Here is a 27,048-nt window from a genome sequence, read left to right as displayed (position 1 = left end):
ACATAAGAACGACTCCACTGTGGGATTGTAAGGAAGAGGTCTGAGGGGAGTGTATACGATATGGTTATTTCATTCTGAAAGGTCGGCATGGAAGTTAAGAGGGTGTAAATAGGGGAGGCGGTGAGTGAGGAACACATGGGTATATCATAGAGGGTGGGCTCAGGGAACAGAGCTTTAAGAAGCTGGTCCTATGGCTGGCAGGGGCACTAGTGATCCTGTCTTAGGTGATGAATCTGGGTGTGGTTGGATGCCGAGGGGGGATAGGGGAAGTTGATGTTGATCACTTTTTGTACGTTTCAGGGACAGTTTTTTCAATGGATTTTATGGGTATTGCGGGTTCAGTGGAAAGAGCTTGTCGAAGGTAATGTCTCGAGGCAGGGGAGATGTGTTGTACTCTGGCAGGAGAAAAATGACTTCTCTGGGTGAAATGTAAATTGGCTCCCACAATGTACGAGGTCTTAATTAACCATGGAAGAGGTTGATGGTTCTCCATAAACTTAAGAAGGCAAGACTGGATTGGCTGCAGAAAACACATTGGCAGAGGGCCAGGGAACCCTGTTTAAAAACCAGGGAGGTGGAAGAAGTGTTTATGGCCTCTGATCTGAATAAAAGAATGGGAGTGGTGGTTCTGGTCTCAACCCAATTGTTTTTTTTTGCAGAATCGGTTTTGGTTGATTTGAATGGGCGTTATATATTTATTAAGGGCCAGCTACATGGCACCCGGTTTACTGTGGGTTACGTCTATGCCCCTATTTTGGGTCAGTACACATTTTGGGAGAATGTGAGAGATAGACTGATTCTATTTGTTGAGGGTGAATTAGTGGTTGGAGGAGACGTCAACATGATGTTGGACCCATTGAAAGATTTTAAGAGAGTTGGGAAGGTTCCGGCAGCAGGTGAGAGTACTGGAGATTCAGCCCATTCCATTTTAGACATGCGAATGAGGACCTGGGCTTGGGAGACTCCCTTTCACCCCCCCCCCCCTCGGAAGGGGATAGGCCTTGCACCTACTTCTCAGCAGTGCACAATTCCTGTTCATGCATAGACCTAATTTTGGTAGATATGATCTTAAAAGCACAGGTCTTGGACTCTCAGGTCACCCCAATCCCATAGTCGGACCATGATATGGTAAAGGTGGTTGTAGGGTCGAAACGGACACCAGCCCCCATGGGATTTCCTGTTGAAGGATAGGAAGGTGACACAAGAATTGCTTTCAGAAATTAAGGATTATTTTCTCTTTAATGACACTGGGTAGGTGGGGGTTCAGTCCCTCTGGGAGGGATTTAAGAGACAATTTGGGGAGTTTTGATAAGGATAGGGTTCCAGAAGAAAAGAGAGAGGGGAGCGCAGGAAAATAATCGTAGTCGAAAGATAGTGCAGGGGGTGTCCAGGGCAAGTATATGTCTCCCACGGAAACGAGTAAACTCTGGCAATAAAAAATGCAATTACATACCATTATGGTTCAGGATAGTGAAAAAAACTCCTGTTTCTGAAGCAGAAATACCACGAAAAAGGGCGTAAGGTGGACAAGATTTTGGCGTGGAGACTGGGGGAGGAAAGGAAATGGAGAACGATAGCGGGCATAGAGACCAAGAATGGAGTTACCACATATGACCATAAGGGCATCAGGAGAGAATAGACTAAATATTACAGCAATCTCTATACATCGGAATGTAAGGGAGAGGATCTACAGATAGATTGCTTCTTAGAGGGGCTTCCGCTACCAGCTTTTCCCCATGCCATAGTGGAGACTCTTGATCCCCTTATAATAGAAGAGGACATACTGCACGCTACAAAGAATATGAATTCATAGACGGCCCCAGGAGCGGATGGGTTCTCAATGAAGTTTTATAAATGATTCTGGTCATTACTTCCCCCCCTATTTATTTTTTTTGATAAAGCATTTTTATTGTTTTACATCACAATCAAAACAACAACAACAACAACAACATGTAGGGACTAGCATGTATTTTCAAAGAACAACATTAGCAGATTCGTTACCAATCACCCATAACATTTCCCCCAGTCTTTAATGCAATTAAACAGCATCACCCCTGCAGCGACTTGTAGGATCTAGGGTCCTTTCTCTTCCCACCTCCTCCATATTTTGTCTGCCTTAACAGGGCAGCATCTTGCGTTGTATATTCTGTGCTCATATGTCCATGTCCGCTGCCCTTTGCTCCACCGTTGGGGACTCTGGGGCTCCCCACTTTTGCACTATGTTACGCTTCATCAGCCCTGCTGCTGTGTTCAAGAGCAGCCTTTCCCATTTATTAAGAGAAATTTCATCCGGTACACCCAGGAGGAGAATATTTGGGTCCAGGGGTATATGACGGGTGAGGATCTTATTGAGTTCATTACAGCAATCGATCCAGAAGGTGTGGATTCGGGGGCATGCCCATAGAATATGAAAAAAGGTTCCCTCTTCCTCCCCACATCGGAGACAAATCGGGTTCGGAGCTCTCCTCCCCCTATGTAATATCGTTCTGGGGTAGTAGACTCTATGCAAGATTTTTAATTGGACCAGCCGAAGCCTAGAGGAGATTGCAACCACCCTCGGATGCATTAGTGCTTGGTGTAACTCCCCCACATCCACCTCCCATTTAGCCTTTAAGCTTGTCAGTTCAGGTATAGCAAAGGATGTGATAGCGTTATATAGGATGGAGGTGCATTTGGTGGGGATGAAATCTGGTAGCATGTTGCGTTCTATAGGTGTGTAGTCTGGGATACTGGCATTTACAGGTATATGGTTTCTTAGGGCATGGGCCAATTGTACATAGTGGTATCGCAAGGTACCCGGGAGTTGGAATTTTTGCTGGATGGCTTCAAACGAGGCTAGTTCCCCTCCATCAAGAATATCCTCAACTCTCAGAATCCCGGCCCCAACCCATGGAGCCCATGGGACAAGCTTCTTTACCTCGAGCATGTTGTGGTTTCCCCACAGGGGTTGTGCCGTGGTTATTCTATTTTTCCACCCTACAAATCCGTGCACCTGTTTCCAAACAGTAATAATGTGAGTCGTGGTCGTTGATGGGGGGGAGGTCTCGGGAGGGTTTGGTATAGTAAGTGCAATGGGTCGGTGTCATGCATAGCAACGATTTCAGCCCTGATGCGGGGGAGTTCCCTGTCTCCGTGAAGCAGGTCATTAACCACTGAGAGTTGTGAGACCCAGTAATAGGTTTGCAGGCGCCCTCCCAGATCGACCTTTGGAGCTTGGTTAGCGCTATCCTTGGTTGGCCTCCACCCCATATGAGTTTGCGAGGAGGGTTTCAACCCGTTCAAAGTCGGAGCCTGGGATCCTTAGTGGGGAATTCTGTAAGACATATAGAAACCTTGGGAGAGTCATCATCTTAAAGAGTGTGGCTCTGCCCATGGGCGTGAGGGGGAGAAGATTCCAGTGGTGGACGTCCCTGACAAAGCGGTCAAGTACCAGTTGAATATTGTGTGTTGCATAGTTAGTGAGGTCTGTTGACACCCAGATCCCTAAATATCGAAAACTTTGTTGTTCCATTTAGTATCGGCATTCCTGGGGGTTGACCAGCGCACCACCCTTCACCGGGAAGAGAACGGATTTTCTCCAAATAATTCTGAGCCCGCTAAATTCACCGAAACGGATAAGCATTTGTGTCACTACAGGGCAGAACCAGGCTGGGTCCACCAGATATATCAGGAGGTCATCTGCGTACAAAGAAATTCGGTCCTCATGCCCTTCAGGCCATCTGAATCTTATCCAGGCTGCATTTTGATGGAGCCAAAGGGCGAGAGGCTCAATTGCAAGGGAGAAGAGAAGGGGAGAGAGGAGGCAACCCTGTCTCGTACCCTTTCCCAAAGGGAAGGACCGGGAGGGCCAACCATTCACCCTGACTTCCGCTTGGATGTTCGTGTTGAGTAATTTTACCCATCCCAGGAAGCCGTCGCCAAACTCCATGCGTCTCATGATTTCCCAAAGGCTGTCCCACCTGACCGAATTGAAGGCCTTTTCGAAATCAATTGCCAATAAAGCGAGAGGAGTGTCGATAACTGGGGCCCGTTCTAAAGCCAAATGGAGCCGACGTAGATTCATTTGGGAGGACTTTTGTGGCATAAAGCCACATTGATCCAGGTGGATCACGGTGTGGGCTACTGTCTGCAGTCGGTTGGCTAGGAGCTTGGAGAGGACCTTGGCTTCACTATTAATGAGCAAGATAGGCCTATAAGAGGCACACATCCCCAGGGGTTTATCCGGTTTGGGAATAACCACAATGGTGGCTTTACATAGGTCTGGTGGCAGGGTGCCCCGTTCCCGGGAACCCAGGAGCATTTTGTAGAGGGGGGTTGCTATTTTGTTCCCTCCAAGCTTTTGCCAAGCTTCAGCCGGGAATACATTAGGGCCTAGTGTTTTCCCTGTTTGGAGTTGTGCTAGGGTTTCGTCTATTTCGGATTCAGAGAGATCTGAGTCTAGTTCCGCTCGCTGCTGTTCTGTCAATGCTGGGAATGTTATGTCGTCTAGCAGAGTCGGGTCGAGTGGTGATGTCGGGGCTCGTTATAATTCTGCATAGAATTGGGCGAAGGCCTCCACTATTTCGGCATCAGCCTGGTACCTCTCATTGCATGGAGTAAAAATTTCCCGGACATAGCGTCGTCCCTCATCCCTCCTTTCAAGCCAGGCTAGCATTTTACCCGCTTTGTCCCCCAGCTCATATATTCTCTCTCTGGAGTCCCAGTGGGCTTGTTTGGCATTATCCAGCATGGTATTTCTGAGGCATTCTGTAGCTAATTTAAAGAGCCTTTGGGTCTGCGGGGTAGGGTCAAGTATATGCGTATTTTCGGACCGGATCACCTCCCCTTCTGCCTCTATTCTTTTTTGGAGTCTCTCGCTCTTTTTATTCGCTACCCAGGAGATTATTTCTCCTCGCAGGACTGTGTTGTAAGCCTCCCATACTATTACTGGGTTGTCCACTGCCGGTTCATTTATGTCAAAATATTCATCAGACACTTCCGTGAGGCGGTGAATGAGTTCGGGGAACCCGAGGTGGTAATTGTTTAATCTCCAAATCTCCATGTCATGCCATGCATTCGCATTTCTATTATTAAGGGTGAGTGGTCCGTGATTCCACGAGGGAGGAACTCTGCGGATATTGCCCTATGTAGGTCTGTGTTCGGGAGGAGGAGATAGTCGAGTCTGGAGAGGGAGCCGTGGACTCCCGAATGGAACGAGGAACACATTGCGAAGGCCCAGAGCGGATACAAAGTTAGACAGCCTTGTGGGGGTATCTGGGTTGCACCCACTAAGGTGATTACGATCTGTGGTATTGCACATAACATCATTAAAATCTCCCCCCAGTATCCACCGATCTGACTGGTGTCTCCTCATAAGAGTGGTTCGGTCATCGAGTAATTCCCGACCTAGTCCGGGTGGGGAATATATCGACACAATGGCCAATGTCTCCACCCAGAGCGATCCCAGGATGAACACATAGCGACCTCGAGGGTCCTGTTCTACGACCTGTAAGGAGAACGGGAGTCTTCTGTGTATGAGGATGAGGGTGCCCCTGGATCCCATTATGTGTCCCGCATGGAATGCGGCCCGGTAGTTGGTCCTCTGGAAGAAGGCACAGTGTGTTCCCGCTAGATGTGTCTCAGATAGCAGGGCCACATCAGGAGAGTGTCTATTCAACAGTTGCCTAATCAGGCGTCTCTTAATTCCAGAACCCATTCCATTCACATTCCAGGTGAGCAGTTTGAGGGATCTGGGGCGGTCAGCTGGGGGTGAATGGTTGTGTGTCTGTGCCATCTAAAACTCGTGTTGGAGGGCTCGGAGGACATCTTATTTGGGAGAGCTGTCTCCCGTTGGGATGTCCTGTGGGAGTAGGATCCCGATGGATAGTGCTATAGGGTGTAATATGGCCAGGGTTGTGATTGGGTAATTGTTTGAACAAGCTATAGTCCCGAACTAACAAAGTCTGCGCCAGTAGGCATGGTGCCATAAACCCATGAATGCACCATAACTTTAGATCAATATTAAAACAACGTAAACTATCCCTTTCCCCCACCCCATAGTCCACCCCAACACGAAGTACCTGTCACCCAAACATGGATACAACCTAACTTATAAACGTTGCCAATACAATTGGCTAAAAGACTACCAGTCTCAGCGAGTTGGGGGGGAACAGGAGCATTTTCCCCCTCGTCCTGACCTACCGCACCATCTTGTACATCTCTGCTGCTTCTTGTTTCATCAAGCTTTCATGTGAGGATTCCGCAGTGCTGCCATGGCACCCGGGACGCGAGTTTTTCCGGATAGTGCCCCCCGATGTTTCAGTCGTCTTCCATCGGTGCCAGTGAGTCTCTTTCTCGTCTCTGTGGATCTTCGTCTGGTGGGTCCGGCGCCGGTCGGGCTCTTTGGTTCCCCTTTCTGTTGTTTCGGCTTGCACTCCAGTCTCCCTCAATGTGTCACTCCGCCCAAGCCCAGACTTCTTTCGGGTCCGTTAAGTGGACAGAAGTGCCTTTATGGTAAATTTTCAATTGTGCCAGGAACACAAGGCCGTACTTAACGTTAAGGATGCGTAGCTGTCTCTTAAGATGGTCAAACGACTGCCTTGCCTTCTGTACTTCTCTCGTATAGTCCGGGAAAAAAGCTACTCGGGAGCCATTGTAGGTTATGGTGCCCTTAGTGTGTGCCATCTGGAGCAGCGCGTCCCGGTGTCTCTATAATTCAGGAATTTTGCTATCACAGTACGTAGCGGGGCGCTTGGCACTGCTCGACCCGTAGGGACACAATGCGCTCTCTCAATCGAGAAGAATTTAGAGAACCCTTTCCTATCAAAAACGTCTACCAGCCACTGTTCGAGGAACAATTCCACACTTGGTCCTTCCTTTTTCTCTGGCAATCCCAGAATCCGGACGTTATTCCATCTTGATCTACCTTCTCCCTCGTCCACTCTTCCTTCCATCACCTTCAGACCCGCTGTGACTCTATTAAGCTGTTGTTCCAGGTTTCTCAGCCTATCTTCTGCCCCTGAAATCCATTGTTCCGCCGTTAGCTTCTGGAGGTCATGTCGCAGCAGTGAGACATTCATGCTAATACCGTCCATCTTCTGTTCCATGGACGCCCGTGAATCAGCTATTGCCGCCATAACATCTTTCAGGGATATTCCTTCCCCCACCGCTGCCACGTCCACTGGGCGATGCTGTTCGAGTACCGTGGGTGTCGTGGGTGTGGTAAATTGATCTATTTTACTCTGGGTGACTGGCTTTTTCCCCCTGTCTCTGCCCATGCTAGCATCACGTGGCACTGGCTTATGCTTCACCATTCGCACTTTCACATTGTCTGGACCATTTGTCCAGACACACCCGTAAGTGGTGTGCTTGCCTGCTATCACACTCTAGTAGCAAGTGATTCCACTATGGATTATTAGTATTCCTTGGCATTGGGCCTCTCCGGCATGGGGGATATCTCGTTTTATTAGGCACAGTGGGCCCAGGTGACTGTCAAGCCCGTGGTTTATCGTCCGGGGAGGAAGGTTTAGTAGGTCCTGGCTCCGCCTTGTCGCTGGGGATCTGGGAGTGACCGTGCAGACCTGCGGTTCCTGTACTTGGGGGATTGATGCCACGTCGGACCTTGTAGTGCAGCCTTTCATCGGGCCCCAATTGCGCTTCAGTGTGCCAGTTCGTTGTTTATTGTGTTTCCAGTAGTGTAGGTATTTAGGTGGGCACAACCGCCCATCACGGTCATCCCCCGCTAACCCAGCCCAGGACCGCTATGGGGGAGGGGGAAGCAGCTCGCCCTCAGCGATCAGCAAGCTTCAGCGGCTGGGGCCAGCTCCGGCTCCAGGCTGTCAATAATTTAACGTTTGTCTGTGTGTTATTCAGGCCTCCTCACCGGTGCCTGCTCCTAGTCCCACACACCCATCTGCTCGCCTGTGGCCCAAGATGCCAGCCGGTAGTGTAGGGAATGCTTTAACTTCTTTCCCCACTTACTTGTCATCTAGCGAGGGGACGGTGCAGGCGCCTCTGTCAATCTGCCTGGATTTGCAGGTCAGTGTACCCTTACGTGGAATTGGCCGCACATTTATTTTCCTGATCAAGGCTGCAGGGTAGCTGCCGACCTCCCGCTCTCCGCTTCGCGCTCTCGGCCTCAGCTTCTGCCCGGCGGCTGCCGGCTGCGGGGGTGTCTCTTCCTCGGCCGCTCCCTGTACTTCCCGTGTCTCAGTCAGCCCAGCGCCCAAGGCGGAATCACACTGCAGGGCTCCCGACTGCTGCTGTCTGGGGCTGCCTCTTCTCCTCTCTCGCGCAGCCTTCCTGCGGTCGGCCGCCACCCCCTCGCGGTCATAGTACGGAGCACGCCTCCGTATATGTTGCATGCCTCCCTCCTTCCCTGTGTTGCGAGGTGGTCCTCAATCCGGGCTCCCCAGCGATCCCTCGCTCCTCTTCATCCACGAGGGTCCGGCAGGGGGGGTCGCCTTCCGATCCGACGTCTCGTGGAGGCTTTCCCTCTGTGCCTCTTCCTCCGCGGCAGGCTCAGAGACGTTTCATACCAGCGCCGCCATTTTGGAGTCAGTTACTTCGGCCCGCATGGGGAAGAATCTTTGTCGCCGTATGCCCCTGCCCGGGCGAAATGCAAGACTAGTTCGGGTCAGTTTATGGTAGGGCTCTTTATCTTTCATTACACACTTTTTGGAGTCTTGGCTGCAGCGGATGTCAGGCTATTTTCAGGATTAGTGTGGCGGTCATGGGAGCTCCAAGGGCTCACGTCCGCATCGTGCTGTTGTGGCCACACCCTCCCCACTTTCCCCCTACTTAATGAAAGTATTTAACGCATGTTTGGTAGGAGAGGCCCTACCTGCTACTATGTTGTTGGCATCAATAGTAGCCATTCCAAAGGAGGGGAAAGACCCCACTAAATGTTCCTCATACATTCCCATCTCCCTCCTAAGCAATAACATGAAGATTTTGGCAAAGACCCTCGGAACGAGACTGGAGGTAAGGCTGCCAATGTTGTTACACTGCGAAAAGTAGGCTTTGTCTGGGGGAAGAAGGGACCAGACAACATACAGAAAACGATGGATCTGATACACTGTGCCCAAAGGGGGACCTGGATGCCTGTTTGGGGTCTCTTGACTCGGCGAAAGAGTTTGATAGGGTGGAATGGCCCTTTATGATGAAGGTTCTGGCAAAGGTTCTGTCTCGCTTGTTAAACAATGGGGTTGGGTACACACTTTTTGAGATGTGTAGCGAACTCTATTATGAACCTACGGCTAGAGTTTACATAAATGGGGGGCTCTCTGAGGTAATCATGCTAACAAGAGGCACGAGACATTGGCGATTGCAATTCGATAGAACTGACAAATCAGGGGCATATCTGGTGCAGAGATCGAATGTAAGCTATTGCTTTTTGTGGGCAATATATTGGGCTATTCCCCAGAAATACAGCATTCACTCCTGCATTATTGGAACAAATCTCGTAGTATGGCCACCTTTCGGGCCTTAAAATTAACATAGACAAATCATGTATCATGCCCATTCACAAACAAAGCTCTCTCCTAGACTCAAGAAGAGATATCTTGGACTGAGAGTTGAACAAAAAAACATAAAATATCTGGGAATACAAGTGACCTGTAAGAGATGGTGAAAGTTAATTATGACCCCTTCTTTGAGCAGCTGAAAACATATCTTAAAAGGTGGGCCCCCTTAATTCTGTCCTGATTGGGACGAATCACCTCCATAAAAATGAATGTGCTCCCCCGTCTGTTGTTTTTATTTGCGGCTATTCCAAGTCAGTTCCAAGAGAATTTCTTCTCCAAATTAACAGGAGAACTTCGTAGATTAATTTGGCAAAACAGGACACTGAGGGTGAAAATAGTGACATTAACGCTCCCGAGGGAAAGAGGTGAGTTTGGATTTCCTGATATTCGATTATATTATAAGGCTGCCCAATTGCGATGATTCTAGAGCACATGATGGCTGACACAAGGACTTACTGGGCCTACCTGGAGGATTTGATGGCCCACCCATTGAAGGTGAGACACAGTCTTCGGTCCCTGCTCAAATCCATTCCTGGGCGACTCCATACCCACGCCACTTTGGCAGTGTTCGGTCTGTCTGGCATGATAGTGGAGTTAACCACAGGTTTTCATCATGGCCCTCCCCAATGCCGTCAGTGTGGGGCCCCCATTTAATCTTGCGCTTCAGGAGCTGACTTTCTCACAGAAATGGTCTGACTCGAGCCTTGAGATGATGGGTCGCCTGTTCAAAGATGGGTTTTTTTTAGATCTGGAGACAGTTCGTGAGGTATTGGGGAGGGACTCAGTCTCAGTTTTTGAGTATATTGGTGTCAAGGGCATAGTATCCGACCCGAAGTGTGGAAAATTGGTGTCAAGAGAGCATTTTTGAGAAGGTTATTGACTCATCATTCACAAGGAAGGGAATTCTGTCTAAATGATATAAGGCTATGAACTTATCATGCCTGACAGAGAGACAAACATTTCAGAGGTACTGGGTGGATCTGGTGGAGAGGATATGTCGGAGGAAGATTGGGCGAGAATTTATAAAGTAACCTTTCATGGTAATCTGTTCACCTCCACGATGCAAAATAACTTCAAAATGTTGACGGGTTGGCATAGGGATCTCCAGAGGCTATCCAACATGTTTACAGGGGACTCTCCTCTTTGCCCTTGGATGTGGCCAATTTGGATCTCTGCCTCACATGTGGTGCCGGTGTCCCAAGATATGTTTTTTTTTGGGTGGAAGTGTTGAGCTGGATGAAAGTAGTCACAGGGGTTCAGTTAGGCTTGGACCCGCTACCGACACTATTGGTGGTTGGAGCAAAAGGTAGGGAGGAACATAGACTCCCAAGGATGTGGGAAGCAAAGCTTAGAGCGGGCAGCTGGCCACAGCCCAGGGATGGAAAAATTAATATCTCCCGTCAAAGGTGGTTTGGGAGCAGAAAGTGCATAACATGATGGTGATGGAAACATTTAGAGCGTCTGTGAATCACAGGTTGGGGCCATTTAATGAGAAGTGCGCTACTAAATAGGTGGGATTTGGAAGGGGGTGAGCCATTGAGCCCTACAGACATTTGAGTTGATGGTGGAGTTATAACGACCTTTAGAGGAAACCAAAATATCGGAATAGGAGTGAAATAAATACAGTGCTCCTGAGACATCGGAGAAAGGGTACCCATAGCACACAGACAATTTATAGAGGCGGGTTTAAGTTAGGGGGGTGGGCAGGCTAAGGAGAGTGGAGGTAGATGACTTTTGGCCAGCAGGATGAAGGGATGACTGTTTGAAGTGTATCACTGTTGGTGTATAAGTGTTGGGATTCTGTACTTTACCAAGTTTATGATGGGGGAAGGTGGGGGTGGAAAGGGGTGGTGGGTCAAGATTGAATGACAAGACAATCTGATGTTGGCTATGTTACATGCATCTCTAAAGGAAGGTCAACTACCAGCGACAAGACATGCCTCAATTTCAACCTTTTTCAAAGAAGGGAAATCGCCTGTGTTAAAGAGCAGATATAGACCTATAAGTATGATTAATATGGACAATAAAATCTTTGATAAAGCCCTAGCATTGAGAATGGAACAATTTCTACCAACAATCATAAACCAAAGTCAGGCTGGTTTTGTGAAGGGGAGGCATGCCTCTGATAACATGAGAAGGTTGTTGTTAACTATGTTTGAAAGTAAAGATCATCAGAAGGAGGTGGTGGTGTTGTCGTTGGATGCAGAGAAAGCTTTCGACCGGATTGAGTGGGAGTACCTCTTGGCAGCCCTGGATGGTTTTGGTTTCGGGTATAACCGGATTAATTGGATTAGGCTCTTATACTCCTTTCCAACTGCTTGTGTGAAAACGAATGGATATGTCTCTGAGACATTTGATCTTGAGAGGGGAATGAGACAAGGCTGTCCGCTCTCTCCAATCTTATTTGTGATTGCAATGGAGCTACTCCCTGTCCGGATTAGAGAAGATGTGAAATTGAACGAGTACAGTTTGGAGAGGCCTGCCAAAAAGTTTGGCTCTATGCTGATGACATGCTGCTGGTCTTGCAAAACATCAAATCCTCAGTTCCAGCATTGATTGATCAAATCGAGGCTTTCCATAGAGTCTCAGGTTACAAGATCAATTGGATGAAGTCAGAGGCAATGACAGCGTCAAGTTCCTGTTCAATCTTAAGTAGGAAGTCCAGGCGCTTCAGCGCCGGCGCTTCTGTGACATGTCGGTTTTCGCCGGTCACGCCGCAGCTGCCTTGCGCCTCGCCTGGCCCTTTCCTTGTCACACTCAGCATTCTAAAGAACATAGAGCCTGGAGGAAGGCTCCCTTTGCCAGTAAGCTCACATTTTCCGATTCTATAAGTACACAACCCTTGAGCTATTTGCAACCATGTGCCTAGATAAAACAATGCATGCAAACAGTGACAAAATGTCTAACATTGCCCCATTGCTAGTCTTGTCTTTTCATTTATAAATACTCGCTCTCTTTATAAGTTTGGAGTAGAAATTGCAGACCATGTGAATGAAAACAACCCTGACATTTTCGACATTACCGAAACATGTCTTAACCCTGACCTTGCCACCAAAGCCACGCTCTCAACTCCTGACGAGTACACCCTTTACAGGACAGATCGTTTACAAGGCAGAGGAGGCGGAATAGCACTTATGTGCAAGTCTAGCCTTAATTGCCACGTTTTACCACATATTTCACCTTATGGATGCGAATCTTTGTGGGTAAAAATTAAAACCTCCCCGCATACATCCCTCAACGTGCTCACCATATATCGACCCCCTAAGGACATGCCCCTCTTCGAAGAACAATTGATCAATCTAATGGCACACATCTGTGAAACTAAAAGCCCTCTTATCATCATGGCCAACATTAGCTATTGGGCTAACGACCAACTGGATAAAGCGGTTCTCAGCCTACTAGACTCTATCAGCTCAATAGGACTAAAATAATGGATTAAAACTCCTACACAAAAAAGTGAACATACACTCGATTGGCTCCTATTGCAAAACGTAGACATTTCCCAACCTACAGTAACACTATGTATCTGGTCAGATCATGCTCTTATCCAGGAGAAAATCTTCCTGCTCAGTCCTCCACCGAAACTCAACTCCTACCCACACCTACGCAAATTAATGCGTAATCTGAAAAACATAACTGCCCCCAAGTTCTCAACTCTGCTATCATCCAAACTGCAGCCTTTAGTCAACTTCGCTGACTCTTCGGCTCTAGTTGATCACTTGACTTTTGCTATCAAGCAAGTTGTAAATGAATTAGCCCCATTGAAGATGAAAGTAATTAAATCGGAAGCCATTAAAAACACCTGGTTCTCTGAAGAAATTGACGCCGCCAGACAATCCAAAATGGCCCTAGAAATAACTTGGAGGAAGAACCCCAACGCTAATACCTTATCCGCCTACAAGAAATCCATACAAGCTAAAGCGACACACTATAACAAAAGAATCATTAACGCCCAATCTAACGTTGGAGAGCTGGCAGATGCTCCACCATTTAACAACATAACAAAGAATTCTGAATGGTGCCAAGACATCCATGATGGCTTTCTGTCTAAAATCAATTCCCATAAGGAAAAAATTAAGAAATCCCTTAACAACGTCGCTTACCACAAAAACTATAACGCATCCCACCAATTCTCAGAGCAATATATCACAATTCTCCTTCTCTCATTACTCGGAAAAGGATGTGCTCAAAGTGATACAAGATTTAAAAGCCACCTCTTGTCCCAGAGACAACTGCCCCACCAATATTTTCAAGGAATCGAAAGATCTACTCGTCCCTTGGATTACTAAATTAATAAACTGATCTTTTGATGAAGGCACGGTACTGGTTAAACTTAAATCTGCCTGGATAACCCCTTTGTTGAAAAAAATGAATTTAGATCCCACCAATAAATACAATTACAGACCAATAACTAATTTACCCTTCATATTGAAGATTTTGGACAACCTTGCATACATCCAACTTCAGGCCCATGTCGAAGAGCACAACATTTTAGGCACTCGACAGTCAGGCTACTGGCTTGTCACGGAACAGAAACCGCCATGCTTGACTTAAAGTCTACTCTAGCTAGCATAGCGGATAAAAATCAAGCTGCATTGTTGATTTTGCTCGACCTTTCCACAGCCTTCAATCTTGTTGATAATAGCTTGCTAGTGACATGGTTAGGAGAGGTCGCAAATTGTTCCAGATTGGCATCCAAATGGATAGTGTCCTTCTTGGTCCCTCGCATGGTAAGAGACTGTGTGGGTAATAATCACTCCATCCCCATCTCTAAAACCTGCGGTGTTCTACAGGGCTCATGCCTGTCGCCTCTGCTTTTCAATTTGTATATACGACCACTACTGGATCTTCTAAATGAAATAGGTGTTCAATATACAAACTACGCGGACGACACTCAGATTGTCATCCAGCTAAGCGGTCACTATGAAAATGATGCTGAAACAATCAATACCATCAATAAAGCCATCCAGGATTGGATGGTCTACAACTCCTTGGCCCTCAATAACAATAAAACAGAGCTCATGATAGTATCCTCTAAGAACACCCGAAACAAGCTAGCCACAGACTATGCCAACTTCACTATTGTGGACAATGTCATCATGGTCCAAAGGAAAGTAGAAACATTGGACGTCGTTCTAGATGACGAACTATCCATGAAGCCCCATGTCTCCAGCATTCAATCTAGCTGTGGGCTGATTAATAAGCGAATACACTATATTCGCCCATTCATAACAACTGAAATCTGTGCACTTCTGTCCACTGCGTTGATAAATTCTAGATTAGATTACTGTAACAGCCTACTCTGGTCCGGCACCACCGCTGCAAGCATACAATCTTTGCAGGTGGCTCAGAATAATGCTGTGCGCACCATCTTTAACCAATTACGCCGCGCTCACATTTCCACCTACAGAAAGAAGCTGCATTGGCTACTGATAAAACACAGAATAACACATAAAGTGTTAACAATGACTAACAAGTGTGTGTCCTTCAGCAGTTCCTTATATTTATCAGAATGCATCAAACTCAAGACAACCAGCAGGAACCTTCGTTCCTCTACTGCTACAGTACTTGCTTCCCCCAGATTCAAAATCAATACATTTGGAGGTACCACTCTCGACTACCAGGGTCCTCTCCTATGGAATGTACTTCCACCTGCAATACGCCAGGTTCAAAACAACCCTCTTCTTAAAAGAGCTATAAAGACCCACCTTTTTAATATAGAGTAATCTTACGACTTCTCCACACTTCCTCTGCTTCAGGCTTTAATGTTTTGTTTGTCTTGTTTTTGTTTTCTGTACACCTGAGGCCCACGGGCATGTGGCGCGTAACAAGAATTTAAATAATCAAATAAATGAGTGCATATGGATTTAATTTGTGTCCTGATAAGAAGCGTTATTTAGGGATTTGGTTGACAAAAGATATGTCGAGAATGATGGAGTTCAATCTTGCTTGTGCTACCCAAAATTTTGAGTCACACCTGCAAAATGACGTTGACTCCAAGAATCAATTATGTGTTGAATACGATTCCATTGCAGATCAAAAAGGTGTTTTATGAAGAAAATTGAGAGCTTGATTCAAAGTTTTCTATGGGAAGGTAAGCAGCCTTGTCTGAAATTGTGGAAACTGCAATTGTCTCAGGGAAGAGGTGGCCTTGGTGTTCCGGACTTTGACAACTACCATTTGGCGTTTGCTGCAAGGCACTTAGTCCCATTCATGGAAAACTCGAATGATGTTTGGACGCAGGCGGAGACGAGTAGATCTTCCCCTCTCCCCCCTAGAGCTATTCTTACTTCTGTGGGTGGAGCTGGCAGCAAATCCTTTCCGCCAACAACTTTTATCTGAACATGTTGGTGAGCTCTTATGAAGAAAAGCAAACAGGATATAGTAGATAATTCCATCACCTCAATCTGGCTATATCCTGACATAAAGGTAGATGGCAAATCCCTTCTCTGGCCGAACTGGCTGCTAGGGTGCATCCAGTATCTGGAAGACCTAATGGATGGATGAAAATGGCTCAATTTTAATCAATTGTCCACAAGTAAAGGTCTCCTGGATTGTACTCTGGTGGAATATAGAAAGCTAAAGGAGGCACTGATGAACAAAATTCCTGATGTAGACAATGGGTGGCATCCCTGGCTGAAGGAATATAAAGCAGAAGTCCACATGGCCTCAAGAGTGTACAAAAGTCTGAGTCAATACAAGGAGTCAAACTCAGAATTATTGGTCAAATGGTCAGATACTCTTGACACAGAGATGAGCAAAAATAGGTGGTCAAAAATTTGCAAAGATTTGGCTTTTAACATCTCTAAATCTCGGTGAGAGAAGTCGTCAGATCAAGATATTGAACAGGATTTTTTGGACACCTGAAAGGCAACATGTAAGGGGCCTTCTTGACTCAGAGGCATGCTGGAAATGCAGACATACTAAAGGGACATTTGAACCTATGATTTGGTAATGCTATGAACTGAGGCACTACTGGAGGAAGGTTTCAATGAAAATGAATGAGGTTCTCAAGCTTGATGTGGATTTCGACTATGCAAGTGTGATTCTGGGCGAAGATGAATTGGTGGCTGAACTCACATATCCTCAAAGATGTTGGTTTTACAGGGCTTCTAACTCTGCCAAAAAAGTTATTCTAAGGAAGTGGAAAGATGTGGAAAAACCTAAGTTTGCAGAATAGATCTCAGACCTAATACAGGTGGCCCGAATGGAGAGCATTATCCTTTTCAGAGAGAAAAAAATGAACTTATTTGATAAGATGCGGGGTAGGTTCCTAGAACAGGAAACCTAAAATGTCTTTTTATCCTCTACATGTTACTTAGTGAGGTTTAACCTATTGTGATGATTCTTGTGTTATATGTTCGTGTCGATTTTGTTTTGTTGAAATGTTTTTTTTCCTGATGTATGTTTATCTTATCTGTTATGATTGTAAACCTTATAAAAACGTAAATATAAGATTGAATGACAAGATGTTGTATTACACATACAGTGTCTTAAATGTCTTGCTACTTTACAAAAGTTAATAAAAATTGAGTCACAAAAAAATTGTACCATTTCATAAAAAGGGACAGTGCATATGTTTGCATGTGCTATTAAAGTAAGGTGCAAATTTCACACTGCCCCTCTATGCACATCTGAGGAGCGGGTAGTGCCCGCCTATGTGTGTGTACAAAAGGTGAGGCTGTGGTCCAGGAGGGCATTCAAGCATGAACATTTTCTGACTGGGGCAGGACATGTTTTACTGGCATTTTTATGCAAAGCAAAGACATCTTGATGAGTGTTATTGCATGGAGGAGTGGTTGGAGTGGGGAAGGGTACTACAATGGGTCTGGCAGCCTGGATCTTTTCATACTGTGGCATGGAATTGTGTACCCGAATTAAGGACAAAGCCAACCTTATGAGTGTTCTTAGATAGGGGAGGCCATGTTTCCTTACTTTGTGATGGCATTTTTCTTACTGGTGTCAAGGTCAAAGTCAACATGATGAGCGTGTTTACATGGGACATTTGTGCAGCAAACTAGGCAATGTTTCTTTTACCGTGGAATGGCATTTATTTTCTACTGGCATTATAGGAAAATACAACATTATATGCAGGGACATTTGTTTAGACAGCAAGGACATGTTTTCTTGATGTGGCATGGGTGTTGTTTACTGGCATTAGGGCAAAGCCAATGGGAGCATGTTTTTATGTGGGATACGGGCATATATTGGCAGAGCAGCATGAAGATATTTTTTATAGTATCATTACTGGCATTATGGGAAAAGCACACATGAGTATGTTCTTTGACGGGAATCCCAGCATGGACATGTCTGGACACAATCATCTTGCACAAAAACATTACACTGGGAGAGTGCTGGCATATAGTGGGCAAAGGAAGTATGAAAATGCTTTAGAACATGCTCCTGTGCATTGTTGGTGATTTGGCATCTATAGGATTTGTTCATGTTTTACCCTACAAAACTGAGTGTCTTTTTGTAACAGAGCATTTACTGCAGAATGTACCATTTTAATGTTTCATTTGAATTGGGGAGAGAACCCCCAGAAACCCCTTTGGTTGGTTCATGCTCCTTCGCTACACTTGGTCGCTTCTGCGCATGCGGCCAGGGGCAGAACAGACCCCCTTCCCTCTGCAGGCTCACGTGAGACCAACTGTATTAGCTTCGGGCCTCGCTTGTTAGACAATCATGGCTACGCCTCTGTGCCTACGTCTGGGTGCAGGTATGGTCCATCTAACACTAAAGCAGAGCATGCAATGTCTAAAACAAGAAAACTCAGGGTCAAGTCAGTCTCCGAGAACAAAAATCTGCACCTCATCAGAAGGCTGGTGGACCTCCTACAGAGACAGTGCCGGCACTTCTGAGGAGACAGCACGGAATGTGAGGCTGAGCACCTGCTAGTTTCACTTCATGCACTGATTAGGGATTAATTGGCAGGCAACTTACCAATATTGCTAGGAAAACAGGAGCACGCAGGATCCACCAAAAACCCATGTTATGGTTACTGCTCCAGCACCTGCAGGGGAAGAGCAGAGCAAAAGATAGAAAGGTAGCAAGCGAGAGAACAAATGAGGAGATGGATAGAGGGCAAGGGAGCGAGCAAAGGAATCAACAGAACGAGAGTGAAGGAGTGGGAAAAGGAGTGATACAATGGGAGCGATGGAGCAAAGAAGGAGATGGAACGAGAGAGAGGGAAAGAGCAAAGGAAGCATTAGAGGGTGAAAGAGAGAGCAAAGGAGTGATACAATGGAAGTGAGGGAGCAAAGAAGGAAAAAGGAGTGAGGGAAAGAGCAAAGGAAGCAATAGAAAGAGGGCAAAGTGTGAGCAAAGGAAGATATACAATTTGGGACGTAGCAAAGGAGGAGATGGAAAGAGTGAGAGAGAGAGCAAAGGAAGCAATAGAAAGAGGATAAGGGAGAACAATGGAATAAATAGAATGGGGCAAAGGACGGAGCAAAGGAGGATATAGAAAAAGAGTGAGTGAGGGAGAGCGAAGGAAGCAATAGAAAGAGTGCGGAGGAGAGAGCAAAGGAGTGATAAAATGGGAGTCAGGGAACAAAGAAAGAGAGCGAGGGAAAGAGCAAAGGAAGCAATAGAAAGAGTTCAAAGGTGTGAGCAAAGGAAGATATACAATGGTGGACGGAGCAAAGGAGGAGATAGAAAGAGTGAGGGAAAGCAAAGGAAGCAATAGAAAGAGGGCAAGGGAGAGCAAAGGAAGAAATACAATGGGGCAAAGGACAGAGCAATGTAGGAAATGGAAAAAGATTGAGTGAGGGAAAAAGCAAAGGAAGCAATAAGAAGAGGGCAAAGGAGTGATACAATGGGAGTCAGGGAGCAAAGAAAGAGAAATTGAGCGAGGGAAAGAGCAAAGGAAGCAATAGAAAGAGTTCAAAGGTGTGAGCAAAGGAAGATATACAATGGGGGAAGGAGCAAAGGAGGAGATAGAAAGTGTGAGGGAAAGCAAAGGAAGCAATAGAAAGTGAGCAAGGGAGAGAGCAAAGGAAGAAATACAATGGGGCAAAGGACAGAGCAATGGAGGATATGGAAAACGATTGAGTGAGGGAAAGAGCAAAGGAAGCAATAGGAAGAGGGCAGAGGAGTGAGCAAAGGAAGATATACAATGGGGGATGGAGCAAAGGAGGAGAAAGAAAAAGATTGAGTCAGGGAGAGAGAAAAGGAGGCAATAGAATGTCGGCGAGAGCAGAGGAAGCAATAGAAAGGGGACGATGGAAAAGCAAAGGAAGAGATACAAATATGGCAATGAGAGAGCAAAGGAAGAGAAAGCAAGATGACAAAGAATAAAGGCAAAGAGACCAAAGGGAGTGATAGGGGAAATGGAGGGAGCGCAGAAAAATAGGAGAAGTGGGAAATGAGAAAGCAAATGAAGCAAGTGAAAGGGTTATGGAGACACCAAATACATACAGCGAAAGGGGTGATAATAAGGGGAAACGACCCAGGGAGACAGAGCAAATGAAAATAAAGGGAAACGGCAGGCATAAAGGAAACCAGAGAGAAAGAGAGAAAACAGCGAGAGCAAAGGAAGAGAGAGAAAGAGGGAAGGGAAAGAAAACAAAGGTAAGAGAAGGACGTAGAAAACAACAGGCGAGGTAGACATTCGAGGAAAGGGAAGTAGAAAGGATAGACAGAGTGAGGTACTTCAGGACTTTATTAATATGAGGCAGAATCTTAATACAGTACAATCACATGCAGCACCCAAATCTTCGATTCTCAAGAGACCATCTGATGACTCATCTTCACCTCTACCCTCCGTGGATCTATGACGGGACCCCTGAGAGTCTTCTCAGCACCGCAGAGGACCTCTGACCCCCGCACCTCATACTTTTGTATGAGGTGGGGGGGGGGTCAGAGGTCCTCTTTATATTGTGCGACGAGGCACCCAGCATTGGAGGTGTCGGAACTACCCTGCTTGCAGGAATGGGAGGAGAGGGGGCAGCTGAGGACGAGCAGAGGGGGCAGTGCAACTATTTAATAGGACATTAGCATAACATCAGGAATTCAAAAACTATGCAATTCTGAAATCATTGAATTAAAAGTGGAGTGAAAAATAACCACATGATATACATAAAAAGTGTCTGCCTACAAACTGTATCCTTTCGTGGAAGAGTAAAACAAAAATGAAAATGGCAAAATAAATTGAATTCTGAAAATATTACATAAAATCTATGGAGAAACCCACAGTAAATTTTAGACAAAAGAAATAAATACTCTCAACTCAGGAAAATGTGTTATGTCAAACCTTTAGTAAGACACGTATTTGTGTGCAGGTAGTGCAGAGCAAGAAGATGCTTTGATGGCAGGTGGACATGTAATGACTTGAACACGTGGTCACACAATTGTATTATTGCCCAGTGGGATGAATCTGGCGATGTCATCCCTCCTTTCTGGGAGCAAATCTCTCCCCATGTGGCCAGGGAAAGGCAGAAGCTGCCTGATTCTAACCTTGGGGGTGATATGTGAGGGAGGTCCACATGGGGGGAGACAACCCTCTTAGGAGAGGGGAGACATCTTCGGATGAAACATGGTATCCCCCTTTCCACTCAGGGGATGATAACTCATTACATTCCCAAACATATATGGCCAATTGTAATATAGATCCAGTGCAACCAATTTGTACTGACAATAGGACTCTGTTTAATACTTTCTTGCAAATGTACTGGGACGAGGAAGAAAAAAAGGAGTAATGCAGCACACTGAAGCTATGAACCTAGAGGGGAACTCTAGTGGTTGGTTGGAGCCAAAATATGCTGGGACATTTAAATCCCAGCGGCGCAAGGAAAAGGGAGACTGCTTCCTCCTAGCCATGGCTGGGAGTTTAGCGAGTGGTGTGGGGGCTGCAACAGTGCTGTCTAGAGCAGCAGGTGGGGAGAAGTCAGTGTGCGAGCCAGTGACATGTCCCCAAAAGCTCTGAGGCGGTGGCAGAAGGCAGGCCGATGAAGGGAGCCAGAGCGGATGCTTGATACTGGCGTGGGGAGTCGGAGTAGCAAGCCGACACCAAGATGCTGCTGGAACGTGCTGCCAGTAGTACGCCAAGCCGCGAGAGCTGGTTAGCGACTCACCGAAGCGTGGGAAAGGCAGAGGTTCCATAACCGGTGAGCGCAATGTACAAGGGCTGGGATGCAGGGAGAGTGCCTGAGAGTCTGAAAGGGGACCCAGGGAAACAAGAGACCCCTTTGCCCTGCTCCAAGCTGCATACGTCCCAGTGATGGGTAAACTGGGAAACAAGGCATGAACATTTAAGTGAGAGCACAAGGGAAGAACCATACCCCTTTCTATTGTAGTTATATGAGAAGGCCCTGGCAAGAGAGTATAGCGGGCGTGTGATTGCGATTCTGGGACCTGCACCCAAAATCATAAAGCGAATATTATGATAAGCCCTGTCCAAGACCTGCTCCCAAAAGATAAAGTCAATCATGTGGAAGCCCTAGCAGGGGAGTACACCAGGCAACTTGCTGCGAGTCTGGAACCTGCACCCAAAATCATAAAGCGAATATTATGATAAGCCCTGTCCAAGACCTGCTCCCAAAAGATAAAGTCAATCATGTGGAAGGCCTAGCAGGAGAGTACACCAGGCAACTTGCTGCGAGTCTGGAACCTGCACCCAAAATCTTAAAGCAAATATTATAATAAGCCCTGTCCAAGACCTGCTCCCAAAAGATAAAGTCAATCATGTGGAAGGCCTAGCAGGGGAGTACACCAGGCAACTTGCTGCGAGTCTGGAACCTGCACCCAAAATCATGAAGCGAATATTATAATAAGCCCTGTCCAAGACCTGCTCCCAAAAGATAAAGTCAATCATTTGGAAGCCCTAGCAGGGGAGTATACCAGGCATCTTGCTGCGAGTCTGGAACCTGCACCCAAAATCATAAAGCGAATATTATAATAAGCCCTGTCCAAGACCTGCTCCCAAAAGATAAAGTCAATCATGTGGAAGCCCTAGCAGGGGAGTACACCAGGCAACTTGCTGCGAGTCTGGAACCTGCACCCAAAATCATAAAGCGAATATTATGATAAGCCCTGTCCAAGACCTGCTCCCAAAAGATAAAGTCAATCATGTGGAAGCCCTAGCAGGGGAGTACACCAGGCAACTTGCTGCGAGTCTGGAACCTGCACCCAAAATCATAAAGCGAATATTATAATAAGCCCTGTCCAAGACCTGCTCCCAAAAGATAAAGTCAATCATGTGGAAGCCCTAGCAGGGGAGTACACCAGGCATCTTGCTGCGAGTCTGGAACCTGCACCCAAAATCATAAAGCGAATATTATAATAAGCCCTGTCCAAGACCTGCTCCCAAAAGATAAAGTCAATCATGTGGAAGGCCTAGCAGGGGAGTACACCAGGCAACTTGCTGCGAGTCTGGAACCTGCACCCAAAATCATAAAGCGAATATTATAATAAGCCCTGTCCAAGACCTGCTCCCAAAAGATAAAGTCAATCATGTGGAAGCCCTAGCAGGGGAGTACACCAGGCATCTTGCTGCGAGTCTGGAACCTACACCCAAAATCATAAAGTGAATATTATAATAAGCCCTGTCCAAGACCTGCTCCCAAAAGATAAAGTCAATCATGTGGAAGCCCTAGCAGGGGAGTACACCAGGCAACTTGCTGCGAGTCTGGAACCTGCACCCAATTGCAAGATAAGTTAAGAGATACATGAATAAGATCCCTTGAGTGTGTGAAATACAAGGGAAGGAAGCCATACCCCCTGGAGTAGATAAATCACATTAACTGGGAAAGAGAAGTATGACAGTGAAGAACCTAAGTGAAATCCTGGGGAGGGGAACCATACACCCTGAAGTGGAAGCAACATATGATAGAAGGCAAGAAAGTTCTGCTAGTACAATATACCATGCAAATTGATGCGAGACTGAGACTCAGGCGCAAATCTATAAGAAACTAGGAAAGTAGAGAATTACTTGAATGTGTGGAAATCAGGGGGATAGGGAATAGAGCCCCCTGAACTGAGAAATAACATGTTGCAGAAGAGAAAGTAAAGGAAGAACCAGTCTGCTTTCACTATTGCATTTATGAACTATAAAGTGATTGAAGATCTCACCAGACACATCTACCGAGAAATGTGAGAATAATCCGAGGAGAATCTGAGAAACACAGGTGAACGCCCCTCCTGACGATTGTGGAACTTTGAGTATTTTGTTATTTCTACACCCATTCTGGGACTTTATGTTGGAAGATTGGAGAAAGCTATAGATGACCAGTTGAAAGACTATGCCCCTTTGCACTTTCCTTTGAGTTCAGCTTGTAAGGGCCAGGTTACAATTTTGGACACAGGATGGAGAACTATTTACTTTTTGGACATTCGGGCACCAACGTCCTTCAGGGAGGGAAAGCCGTCATAGAGATAGGGTGAGATAGGTCTTTCTTCAACTCTTCTTTTTTCTTTGATAAACCTCTATAGCAGTCATCTCAATTCCTGTGTCTGGTTCTTACTCTGCTTCATTACACCATATAAACAATTGCATGTTTGTGCAATTTGGGCAGCAGTTAGTGCGATTGTGCAATTGCAAACAATACTGAACAAATGCCAGATTCCCCAAAATCCAACAATGGCAATGATTTTCCATGAATTGAAGGCACAAGGTTAAAACATTTTAGGAAATGAGAAAGCAAGAATAATCTTTTTTTTGAGATTTACACCAAAACCATTACATTCTAATAGGACAGCAATGAAATAGATGCATGCATGAGCCTTCACACAAATGCACAGAAAATATTTTCAAAATAAAACATGCTCTAAATGGCCTTGGGGTTATGTTAATACAAGGTGGACTGGCACAAAGAATAATGTTAATTCTGCCATGTAAAACTATTAGCTAACCATATTAATTTTAAATGCTTATTCATGTGAATGAATAGGAATGGTCTAAGCCAGTGTTTTACTAAACAAGTCACAGGAACATGACTTAGTGGAAAAGCTGAAAATGCAACTTTGAAAGATTTCCAAATCAAGAGTTTAGTGTAAGCAGGTGTCAAGCCCAAAACCCATGACAAATGGTGAGCTTTCATTAAAAGAAATCCTAAGAGCCATCAGAAAGGCCAGCGCTCATCTGTTTGAGCAAGAAGGCTTGAAACCTCCACAGTAATTGATGACCACATTTAGCTGTGAATCCACAGCTGACAACAAAAGATTTGGGACAGTTCCCTAAATGTAACAAATTGAAGAAAACATTGTTCGTCAATGTCAGAAGTGTTACATAAGCACAGGAAAATATGCACAAGAGGAGACACGGGCCGGCGTGTTTCCCAAATCCTGTAAATGCAGCAAATGAAAACGAAACCGGACAGGCAAGTTAGGACTGCCAGGAGACGCCGAGGATGGATGCGATGCGATATCTTCAAACCAAGGAACAAAACATGTTAAGTGGAGGGTCAATGGAAATCATAGGGAAGAAAGCTTCATATTTACATATATCGCTGAAAGTGCTGATGTTTTGATTGTCACGGTGTAAAAAGTATGGCTTACATGTGAATGGGTATCCGGTCATTGCATCGACAACCAAAGCATCAACAGCCATACCATCTAAAACAAAAAGCATCTAATGCAATTTTCTAGATGGTAAAGGGTTTAGTTTAATAAAACCGGGTTTTAAAGGTTAAAAAAGGGGGGATGGGTGGGGACCCCCCCATCCATTAAAAATAAAATAATGTCAAAAAATGCATTAGATGCTTTTTTTTAGATGCTTTTTCTCAGACGGTATGTCATAGATGCTTTGGCTGTCGATGGAATGACTATAAACCATGTGAAGGCACAATCGTGGGCTTGTGTAATGTACAGTATCTTGTATGTGAATTGCACATGGATTCATGGATTGGCATGGATAGCCTTAGGACCAATATAGAAGAAGACTTTAACCGCTCATGGGATCAGATGGTTACAAGCCAGAGGCACAGAACGACACCCGGGCCATGACACAGATGATGCCACAAGGAACTCGTTGATGTAGATTGTGGGTAAATAACCATGGGCAGTAATAGATATAGTGCTTCTTTCTGTCCTTTAGATTTTTGAAGATGAGGCAAATAACGTAGGTAGAGATGAATTAAAATGCCAACGAGAACACAGGTGGTCTTACAAGAAGCCGGGATTGGACCCAGACCTCCTATCAGCGATTTGGCACATGAAGGAAGAGATGGGTGGCGGCAACAGTAACCAAATGACATTTGGAAGTCATATTTTCACATTTCAACTAGACACCCACTGTCAGAATTCATTAAAAATAAAGCAAATGTAAATTTGCCAAACTATCCAAACTTTGTAAAACGTCATGTGTTGTCTGCCCAAAGCTTCAAATTAACCTCAAATGCTCTGTAGTGCATTTGCATAGTCTGGAATTAAATCAGTATAACAAATGATCAACGAAAGACTGTCATTACATAAAATTAAGACTAATGGGGCAATTGTCAAATTAGTTGATAACATTAGCATTTGTTGCTGTGGGTGTTACGAGACTCTGTCCCCTTAAGAGACAGAGAGAGACCACATGGGGGATGACGTGGGATAGGGAGGAGTCAAAAGGGGAAAAGTTAGTACGCAGCTGATATTTGATTAAAGAAGATATTCCAATTCTATCCGGAGTCGTGTCCTCATTTCATTAGGCCATCCGGCCTAACAACTGGTGACGAGGCGGTCACCCGTGACCCCGTGTCCTTCCTCCAAGCTGGCGGATAATTTCACTGCACCAGCCGAACACCCACCGTCCCATTCCACTGCACCATCTGCACACACTCCATCCTGTGTTGTGCCAGCGATCCTGTGACGCACCAAGACACCCGAACCTGGGTTGCACTGCGGGAGCATTCCATACGCTCCCAGTGTGGAATCAATACACAGACTCCAGTGCCACCTCGTGCGGGAGTCCGCCAGCGGCCGTCCTTTTCTACACTGCGAGAGCGCGAGAACACACGCAGGTGGGTGCCTCCTCCTCTCTGCATTACTGGCGTTCTCGCCAATACCACGCACCACTTCCTCCTCACGCTGCTCCGGCCTCCTTAACAAAAGACTCCAGCAGTCCTGAAAACATCACGATATGCCCCCACAGGCCACTCCGGCCCACGTTATAAGGGGGGCTTCGTCCTCCACTAGCCACAGACGTTCCCGCTGAAAAGTAAGGCGCACCCCCTCGCATGAAAGACATACCGTTGTGCAACAAGCTCAGGGGGACCCTGTGTGTCACCCTGCAAGCACACCACCTACTCAAAACACCAGGAACAAATACAGAACAGCCAAGCGACACACATAAGGCCCACAGCCCACCAGTGGCAACATCCACATGAAACCTTGCGCACAGGCCACACATGCGCCGAACGACCAGATACTACTAAGAGGCTAGCATCAAAAGTCATCCACATACCTCACATGCCAAACCTGCCACATTGAGTGACGCAGCGCCACTACCCACCGCAACCAGGTCCACATGAACCGCATGCCACTCCCGTTTTCCATGACCCCACAAGCAGACCGAGGTGGGTTGAATGGATGGATGACTTTAACAACTTTATAAAAGCAGTAGGCA

At 46.1% G+C, this 27,048-nt stretch overlaps 1 protein-coding gene across 1 annotated transcript in view; it reads right to left on the bottom strand.

The window, feature by feature from the left end:
• The window catches only part of GCGR (glucagon receptor), an 800,864-nt gene that overhangs the window by 104,709 nt on the left and 669,107 nt on the right, over positions 1-27,048 (bottom strand). Inside the window, exon 10 of the mRNA XM_069655284.1 lies at positions 18,447-18,516. Coding sequence (XP_069511385.1) covers positions 18,447-18,516 — 70 coding nt within the window. The remainder of the gene's footprint in view (positions 1-18,446; positions 18,517-27,048) is intronic.

This window comes from Ambystoma mexicanum, chromosome 3q (genome assembly GCF_040938575.1).
Source record: "Ambystoma mexicanum isolate Mex_15411 chromosome 3q, UKY_AmexF1_1, whole genome shotgun sequence".
Lineage (NCBI taxonomy): Eukaryota > Metazoa > Chordata > Amphibia > Caudata > Ambystomatidae > Ambystoma > Ambystoma mexicanum.
The sequence above is the reverse complement of the archived record's forward strand: the minus strand, read 5'-3'. Positions and strand labels throughout refer to the sequence as shown.